Source organism: Lathyrus oleraceus, chromosome 2 (assembly GCF_024323335.1).
Source record: "Lathyrus oleraceus cultivar Zhongwan6 chromosome 2, CAAS_Psat_ZW6_1.0, whole genome shotgun sequence".
Lineage (NCBI taxonomy): Eukaryota > Viridiplantae > Streptophyta > Magnoliopsida > Fabales > Fabaceae > Lathyrus > Lathyrus oleraceus.
This window is the reverse complement of record NC_066580.1, coordinates 18050377-18060719: the sequence shown is the minus strand read 5'-3', so window position 1 is coordinate 18060719 and position 10343 is coordinate 18050377. Positions and strand designations below refer to the sequence as shown.

Below are 10343 nucleotides of genomic sequence, written 5' to 3'. Positions count from 1 at the left end.
TAAAGGAACAAAGAAGGAAAAAGTCTTTTTTATGTAAGTGAATTTTACAACAGTCAAGAAGCTATATCGAGTTAAAGTCATGATGACAAGTTGGTTCCCCATAAAAATCATCATGACAAAGAGAGAGAAAATAATTGTCATTATTGTTCTTTGAAAAACCACTATCACATGGTAACTTACTGAATAGGTGACCGGCTTAAGGAAGAAGGAATTATTCCAAGACTTTTATGTCAGAACACTTCAATCTGTTGTACCTCGTGATCGGGGAGCTTATGTATGTACCAGAATTCCCAAGATCCAGTTGTTGAGGCTGAGTAGGAAGGAATAATCATGTTATGTTGCATAAATATGAACAAATCGGGTACCAGTTAAAAGGAATATTGGTATATGATATAAGCGGGTCGGTCCCGGTCCCATAAGAGCACTGGTAGACGATATTAGCAGGTCAAATCCAGTCCCATAAAAGTGTTTGTAGACGACATGAGCATGCTGGACCCGATCTCTTGAGGGTGTTAGAAGACGACATGAACAAACACATATAACGATTACAAGATAGCTCCATGATTTTATGGGAGTTACAGACAATGGTGGATGAGAATTTGATATGTATAGACTCTTTAACCATTTTGGTTTCAGAGCTATACACCTTGTATCCCTTTGAGCGTTTAGAGTAGGGATGGAGTTAACAGAGAAGTTGAATGTCCACTTGTGTTGCTTGTTGTTGTTGATTAGTTTGTTAAGTATTTTGAATTTCCGTTGATGTGAATATACTATATAATCATAAGTCTTTAATATTAAATAGATTTCTTGCTGCTTTTTCCATAGACATTAGAAAGACATTACATTAGATAACTAAATACTTGACTAAAAGATGAACTAAAAAAGTCAGCGTAATCATCTAGAGGTCCTGCTGCATTTGGACATTTTCTACGCATATGGCTTATTTCGTGACAAATCTCACACCTTCTCTTTTCTTTTTCAACAGTGTCCATTTCGGTTCTAATTCAGGTACTGTTTGGATGTCTTTTCTTCTTTCTTCTCATAGATTCATCGTGGCAAAGAGAAAATCCTCCATATTGTGGTAAGTTCTCCTCATGGAGAAGTCCAAGGAAGCTTTCCTTGTAGATCTTGAATACGTTAAGAATTTTGAACACGTCTTGTATATGAATGGAGTAGTCATGGCGTATACTAGAACATCTTGCGATGACGTGGGAGCAAGGTAAGTGAAATTCTTGAAATTTTCCACAATCACACCACTATTTCCTAAGGTCAACGATGAAAGTACCTGTTGGCCGACCATCGTTCTGATTAATTTTTTCATGGACCATGAAATAGAATCTATCGCGATCAAATTACATGACATTATGATTGTTAGCTTTACTCATTTCTTCGATCATTCCCTTATTACAACTATCCGTGAAAACTTGCCCAGAAGTTAACATTTTTATCCACTGATGGCTTTTTTTACCAAAGAGCGATCCCAATCGATAGTACAAAGACTATACCAATGCATTGATTTGAAGGTTCCAGGTTGCCTTAAGTACTAAGTTTATTACTTCTGTCATGATAGTTGTCATGTGTCTCAGCGTTGTCCTCCGTCATACGCTCTTGCCCACTTCTCCAAAGGAATATTATCTATCCACCTTAAAGCCTCTATGTTTGTTCTTCCTATTTTGCCGCGATAGTAATTAAATGTCACCTCTGTCAATGCCTAATGCCTAACCTGCTGTATTACTTAAATCCGCTTCACCCAAATTGCAATTTGAAGCATCAATGTTATCTGAAATATATGCAAGTTGAAACATCAGAGCAGTCGCATCCTGTACATCGCTGCAACCTTCGCGAAATCCACGGATCACAACTGCCACCAATTTCCTAAAACAGGCGATTGCCATTGATTTCCCCAAACGGTTTCCCCAGACACTCCTCAAACGGTTTCCCCAAACACGCCGATTTTCAGAATCGCGTTTTTTCACGTTTCCTAAAAGCTGTCGTTGCCGTCATTTGTGAGATCTGCATATTTGAGTAATGGAATTGAAGATGGCTTTGTGGGGAAAATATGAAGTTCTGGAATCAGGTTTCTAAGAGAAATGGGAACAGATTGAAAAAAAGGAAATTGATTTAATTGTTTTATTTTTGTTAAAATAAATAAATGGTTGAGATATGTTCATACTATTTTTTATTAAATGTTTTAATTATAATTGTTGTTCATCATTTAAATAGATGGATGCTGGGATTACCTCACATTATTTCCTCCAGTTTTTTTCTTCATGGGAAACATTCTGTTCCCCTTGTCATACATATCAAAATTTATGTTACCAGGATAGGTCTTAAATTAAATAAAATTTATTAAATAGTTAATGGTGTCACGTGTCAAAAAATACAGAAGAAAAAAAACTTTTTTTTTTTTTTTTTTGCATTTAGTAGGGTACGAACCCAAAAAGAATAAATGCTTAGCCATCTCTGGCACCATTTCCACTTGCTGAATCATCTATGCACAAAATGCTTAATATTTATTGCAGAAAAGGGATGGCATCAGACAAACAAACACATCCAATCTCTCATTGCTTCCTTATACTTCCTAGCTTCACCTTCGCCATCTACTTAATATAACTTCCCTCCCACCATTTTGCAAGCAATATTATGTGTCAAATCACCAAACCACTGTTTCATATCAACCAAAATCCCTCCTTTTTGACAACCCTTTATTGATCACTGCTTGTTCCTGTATTTTTTGGTATCCAGATTGATCAGAAAATTGCAGGAGAGTATTGATGAAACCTTGGTGAATAACACATTAACATTCTATTCAGAGATTGGAGAAAATACAGGAAAAAGCGAACCAAAAGAGTTTGTAGAAACAATGATGAAGAAAACTGCAACATTTTTCCTGCAATAAGAACACAAGAGTATATGAGATAGAGGCTGCAGTGAGAGAACTTTTATCCAGATTAATAACACTATCCACTAAAGTAACAATAGTATTCACAAACATTGCATGCCTGATGCATTCATTCTCGCTAGCAGCTAGATAACTTGTGCGATGAGGAGTGAATGGAAGAGCTCTGAAGGTTAAAGGCAAGTGTCCTACCAGAGCAGCGTGCAATAGTAAACATAAAGCAAATAACATGGCAGCTATAACTCATGATATAAATTGATGCAAAGAGACAAATTTTACCAAAAACATTGCAAAAGTTAATAATTAAATCAAATAAAAGTGAGACCTTCCACTATTCATATCAGACCAAGATAAGCGAGCAAGACTAGGAGAAACAGTAGCTTCACTAGTACGAATAAAAGGAAGGCTTCACTGGATTCGTTACCACTTGTTGAATACCTATTATGGACAGTGCCCGGCGACCAAAATTTCCAACTCGTGGAGATGGCTCACAATTTAACACTTTTTCTATTGGTTGGCTTTTTGTGGCTACATTAACTAGTGCCATTAAGCATAGAAACCTTTGGATGAACATATGAATATTTTCAAAGTTCTCACATACATAACACAAACACCTAACTTGGAAATTAAGCATTTGAAACTTCAAAGTTCTAAAAAATAAATTTGGGCATGTTTATAATAGACATTCACAAACTCATAATACGAGAAGTTTGTATATCAAGTCAGTATCTCATCAAATACTCGCAATGAAGTCACATAACATAACACCATTCAAAATGGGACTTTTCTTGGTAACAATCAACGCTGATTTGGCTCATATAGAACAGAGGTTTAAAAAACAGAGAACTAGTTGGAAACAATCAAAATAAGACTTTTGTAATAAGAGAGTTAATCAAAAGAAATATGACTAGTTAAACCAACTTAGAGAAGCATAATGTGAAATATTACATTCGACCTAGAAATTACTTTTGTTTACCCGATCATGCCATCCTCCTTGCCTTCTTCTCCTTATGTTCATCACCACTTAGATTAAGATCGCCCATCCTCTTCTCCAAAGGGGGCTCTTCAGCACCTAGTGATATGCCAAGCACCTCATTGGTGATTTCTTCTAAATCTTTTAAGTGCAACAGATGCTCTGCACGTCTCTTCATCAGGCATGTCACTCCATATCTCTTCTTGATTAACATCACACCATCTTCTATGTGCTCCTTCAATTCAATCTCACTATCACTACAATTAGCCTCCCACAAGTCATAACCAAGAGCATAATCACCCGTTTTCAAAAGATAACCCAGATGAGTCTTGATACTAAATCTCGTATCATTCTTTCCCAACTCATTCACTCGAGCAATCTCAACGTTAGCTAAATTGAATTTCTTACCATCAACATTAACCTTTGACAAAACCTCCTTAACATCAAGCACAATATATTCCACAAACTCTTCCTTTGTGAGCAAAGACTTGAAGGGTGCCCTCCAATACATATCACCATCTAAGCAACACTGCGTCGAGGTAAACGGATCAAGCAAAGTAATAACATTACTAACCTTAGTACAAACAACAATAGGACCGATATTTCCCACACTCGACGCAACTTTAGGAGGCAGAAAAATCAAATCATGGCGACAAATGGGACAAACTTCAACAGAAAAAGTGTATCTATAATCATCTGTATCATGAGAAACAAGTTCTTTACTCTCAGAAACCCTCACAGGAACCCGTCCCTTGATAAAATCAAGAAGCTTGTTAACATGAATTCTGTGGGAGAAAAAGTAATCAATACCGTGTTTCATCTTATTGATTCTCACGGCATAAGCAGCAACACGATGCTTCGAAATACCATGATCCAATCGAAAGAAACTACGTTTAAGACATCCATGTTGTCTTAATTGCACAACAGAATTCCATTCATCATGATCAGGCTGAACTCTTGTACAAGATTCACAGATGCAGTTGTGTTGAACAAACTCAACAAGATAAGATTGTTGAAGAGTTTCTGCATTAAGAACCTCTTTCTGAACAGTAGCCCTAATTTTGATAATCTTTGAAATTGGTTCATATAGAATTGTTTGAGAACGAACCAATCTGAGATTATTGAAACTCAAATTCTTTTCTAGTAATATTAAACAAAAATCAAGAAGCTGTTTTGGTTGTAATTGTAGTTTGATCCATGATTTGAGAGGTTCGGAGTAGGTTTTGCATTGGGGGCAATGAAGGAGATGGAGTTTCTTGGGTAACCCTAATGTGATATCGTTTTTTGATCGTAAACATTGGATGCATGTATTTGATGAATCTGGTTGAATTGGGAAATTGCATTGGGAACAAGGAGTGGTACGGAAGGTTCGATCAGGTGTCATAATATCAACATCGTCTTCTCCCATTTGAAATCGAAGAGTATAGAAAAGGAAAATTTGAGATTAAGAAGCGAAGGAGGTTTCGTCGCTACTTACATGATGAGGCTTCTCTAGGCTTATATTGCTTGAAGCTTACTCCAATTATATTTATGAGTAAAAGTGTTTTTGTTTTCCTTAAATGCCAATAAATTTATTTATATGCATTAATTACTTAATATTAATTGCTTTGATTTTAAATAAGATTTTCGCTTCAGGACAAAAGGATTAGTACTTTTGAATTAGTTGTATTTATAGTTAAATCTAATTGTATTGACTTAACACAATTAGTTATATGAATTATACTCTAATATCTTCCCTTAAAGACAATGTCATCTCTTAGTAACAATGAACTTGACCGAATGTGGAACTTATCTCTAAGCTGAAGAAAGGTAGGAACATGTTGAATTATTTGATCTTGCTAAGCACCTTTTCCCTTAGGAAGAACATGTTGAATTATTTGATCTTGCTAAGCACCTTTTCCCTTAGGAAGAACATGTTGAATTATTTGATCTTGCTAAGCACCTTTTCCCTTAGGAAGAACATGTCAAGTTCCATGTGCCATGAAGGATTGAATTGTGAGACAAAGCAACTATGCTTAGATTGTCACCAAAGAGCACATGTATTGTAAATGGAGCCAATGAGAAGGGATTGGATACATAGGACTTTAGAAGATGAGTTCACTATTACAAAATATATTTTTCGTAACACCAGTTTTACAACGGTCATTATGTAAACCGTGGTAAATAGTTTATTTTTGGACGTTTTTTTTCTTTTCTATTTACTAAAGGACATGTCACAACGGTCATATGTAACAATCGTAGTGAAATGTACATGGAGTGAAATGGTTTGAATCCCAGCACGAACAATTTGTCATTTATCGTGATAATAATGTGATTGACCTTGTATATCACCATTGTTTTTGTTTTCAAACTGTGGTGAAAGGGGTTACTTATGTATATATAAGCGAAATTATCTCTCGCTTCAGTACATAACTGTCGTCTCTCTCAAAACAAAATCCTATTAACTTTTTCACTCGTCTCTCTCAAAATGAAACTCTAACAACTTTGTCACTCATATGGAAACCCCAAAACTAAACCATAACATCAAATTTTAGCCAATGAGTGTTAACAGGTTCGTTTTCACTATGGATTTTTTTCAAAATTTGTTTCATAATGTTTGAAGTTTCTGCTTGTTTTGACTTGTACGTAAGGATGTTTGTTTCAATAAAGAAGACGTAGCTAAAGTTAGCGTTGCAAACTTGTGTGAAAGATCCAAAATGACATCCATTCGAAATATACACAAGTTAGAAGCTCTAACTTTAGCTTCATCCTTATTTTATTGTGGACACGCCATTATGGGACATGTGTGGTACATTTTTTAACCATTATAGTACTTGATATATTTGTTGTATCGTGTATGTTGTTTATGGTTTGTTGTTGATGAATGTTTTTTATGGATGTTGTTGCTAATGTTTGTTTAAAATATGAGTTTATTATATATTATGTGATTTGAGTATTTTTCTAATCCCTTACCGAATATATAACTTTTAAATTGTATTAGAAAATTATAATATTATAAATAAAGTTGTATTAGAAAACAAGTACATGTTCAATTCTTGATAAGAATTCTTCAATCAGTTATCTGCATGTTGTTCTTTGATAGTTAGAACTTAGTTTAATGGTTCTAGATCTTTAACCACCCCTCTTTCCACCTCTAATTTTATTTATAAACTAAATAATATTTTTCAAAATGAACTAGAGGTGAAGGCAAGGGTGGTTTAAGAACTAGGATAATTAAACAAAATTCTAACTGTTACAGAGGTAAATGCGGATTAGGGGTTGAAGAACTCTTGTCAAGCATTGAACGTGAACTTGTTCTTCTAATATAACTTAATTTTTTATATTATAATATTCTAGCTCAGATTGAAAGGTTATATATTTAGTGAGCATTGCAAAATAAGCATTCCACATAATTTATAATAAACTCACGTGTATATATCACAACAGTTGTTTAGCAAAACCGTTGTTAAATATTATTCATTAAAGAATATCACAACGGTTGCTTAAAGTAACCGTTGTGGTAGATAGTATGCTACAAAGATACAAATCACGGTCACATGTCCATGGTAGAAAGATGCATACATGCAATCACACTTTACCTCACAACGGTTGGACCAACATGGTGGTATCCCTTTACCAACCGTTGTGATAAGTGTTTTATGTAGTAGTGGTTGGACAAACTCATATATTCAGCTTCAGTGTGGGATCTGACCACTAAAGTTTGCTTCTTTGACAACCAGGATATGAGGTTAGGACCTAGCAAAATACAAGACTTATGTCGTATGAGTCAGTTCCTAGTCTGCATCAAGGAAGCCTTTATGGGTAGAAGTGATTGAGTTAAAGTTGGCTGAAGAAAAATACCATGATCAAGTGACCCTTTTAAGTACCTCAGTATTCTCTTAACAACTATTTAATGACTATCAAGAGGTTGTGAAAGAAACTGGCAAGCCTTATTGACTGCAAAGCTTATTTTAGGCCTAGTGATAGTAGCATATTGGAGAGTCCAAACAACAGATCTATAAAATGTAGGGTCATGATGACCTCCCAACAAGTATACTGATAACGTCGAAGTAATAGTAAAAAGATCGTCTCTGTGAGAATTATAATTTAACCAGAAAATTGTGTGCGATATTAAGTAATTAAAAAGGGGGTAGGGGTTTGAAAAGTGGTTCTAAAACAAGAAATTATAAGATTAAATTCAAGGCGTGAAAAACGATTTAGTCTTTAATATCGAATCTCCTTTTTTTTACCTTTTGATGAACTGTGTATCTATTGAGTTTCAGTTAAGTTATTATCTCATTGCAAATTAACATAACACTACACCCAATTCCTTGTTGTGTATCTCATTAATTTATACAATAATCACCTAATTCCTTAGGTCAATTCAAATTTAAATTAGGCGCTCTAATAACATTAATTCATAAGTAACAACTTCTAATTACATATATCTAGTTAATTACAAAGTTGAATAAATTGTTTAGTTCAAATAATTAGACTAACGGTCACAAATTCCTAATTATCTAGATTAATTTGTACTCCCGTAAGCGACAAAAAGCATTAAACACAAGAAAAATTTAAATAAGATAATAACATTAAAAGTACTCAACAAATCTCAAACAGACATATGATCCAACAGAGTAAAAATAAAATTCATCTAAAAAAGATCTAATATAGAGAAACTTAGTTACTCATTGATATATTAACAAATACCATGAATGGAGAAGTATTCATCATCAAAATCTATGAAACAATTTCTCTCCAATGACTCAAATATGCTCCAAAATGACCCCTTGAAAGTACATAGTGAAGCTAGCGGAAATATACCCGAACGCATCGCACGCTCGAACATACAACAGAGTCAACATCGAACTTTATTTATTCCCGAAGGAAAGGGAAAACATCGATAAAACCTGGGAAAAGAGAATATGGGTAAGGAAGTTGGTTATGCAAGGGGAAGGTATTAGCACCCCTCACATCTGTTGTACCCAACAAGAACCGTTTTGATTTTTTTTGCTCGAATGAGTGTTATATCTAAGGATTACTCGCGAAAGGATAAATGGAAAAGAAAAAGAATAGATAAAGTGCTCGGTGAGGACTGGGTCCCTCATGTCTACGTATCCTTATAGTGCAATAAGAAATTTAGAGCTCCGTAGTTCATAGAACTAATGGTGGAAGGTGAAAAGAAGTTGTGATACAAGGTATGGTCTGAACTAAAGGACTATGTTGTTTGACTCCAAAAAGGGATGAAATCTGAACCCAATAGTAAAACGAGCGTTGACCAATACGTGGGTAGCCAGAAGTATATGCCACTATATATGGTATAGCCGAAAACAAAGAGAATTAAATGTTTGGTTTCACAGCACAAACAACTCTTGGTTCACAAACTGACACAAGATGGAGCTCAAAGAGATAGTGTATTTGGCTCAAAGATAATTGTATATCACATGGAGTGACTGATTCAATGATTGAAGGTAGATGATGATTCATGAAAGATATGAATGGTGCCCTAAGGCAGAAGAAATAATTAGGATTGTGCTTGCCAAAGTTTCGAAGTCTTGTGCCTACGTACTCTCACTGTGCAATGAGAAAGTCAGAGCACTCGTAGTTCGTCGAACCACGAGAACAAAGAGAGATAACAAAGAAGTGTTTGTCTAAGCAGTGGGGACTCACAAGATAAACAATTTCAAAGGTATGATTGCAGTGATGAACAGTAACTGCAATGGAAACAAAGAGAGAGATATTTGTATAAGCAACAGGGACTCACAAGACAAATAATTTCAAGGATTAATTGCAATGCTGCTTAGTACAGGGAATATTATCACTTGCTGGGGAGTAATCAATTTGAAATTAAAGAAGAAGAATATATTGGATCCATGAAGGAATAAACTATGGATCAAAGAGCAAACATGCGTCTTAGCTAAAAAGAAGGAATAAAGTGTTTGTTTACAAGATAAATAACTATGGGTTCACAAGGTGGACTGTCGCTATATCATCCTAAAAAGGGTATATATGGAGTCCAAGGAAAGGTGATATTTAATCTAAAAAAGATGGTATTGATTGAATGGAAAAAGAATGATAGGATTAATAAATATGGTAGCTCACGGAGAATCTGAATTCTCGTGCCTATGTATTCTCATTGTGCAATGAGAAAGTCAGAGCTTTCGTAGTTCAGCCCACTAGGGCTGGCAGCAAGATAAGGCCAGAGAAATGATATGATAATGGAACATGAAGAGTGCTTGACAGTCATTTGATATGACCCACACTAAAGTTTATGAATGAAGACGAATGTTTTGAGTAGCTAGGGCCTATGCCCCATATGCAAAGTCACTCTAGACAAGGGTAGGAGAAACTCTATCTCATCATTCCTCATTACTTAAGGCTCATGGTATGTAATATCTATCATAACTGACAAGTTGTTAGGGAAGAATCCTCCTTGCTGCTCCTTGGATTAATGTTGCTTTAGTGAAGAAGGCTTGGCAATTTATTTGATTC

General features: G+C 35.0%; 1 protein-coding gene across 4 annotated transcripts; it reads right to left on the bottom strand.

The window, feature by feature from the left end:
• Positions 1-2351: 2351 nt before the first annotated feature.
• LOC127117733 (uncharacterized) lies at positions 2352-5399 on the bottom strand. 4 transcript variants are annotated; one of them, XM_051047838.1, is made up of 2 exons: positions 3848-5399; positions 2352-2890 (listed from the first exon to the last, which is right to left on the bottom strand). In XM_051047838.1, exon 1 carries the CDS (start codon positions 5278-5280, stop codon positions 3880-3882), a length of 1401 nt encoding a protein of 466 aa, XP_050903795.1. In that variant the 5' UTR covers positions 5281-5399; the 3' UTR covers positions 2352-2890; positions 3848-3879. The 4 variants fall into 4 exon arrangements, with proteins under 4 accessions (XP_050903795.1, XP_050903794.1, XP_050903793.1 ...); XM_051047837.1 differs by having other exon boundaries at positions 3866-5399; XM_051047836.1 differs by having other exon boundaries at positions 2353-2890; positions 3876-5399.
• Positions 5400-10343: the final 4944 nt, after the last annotated feature.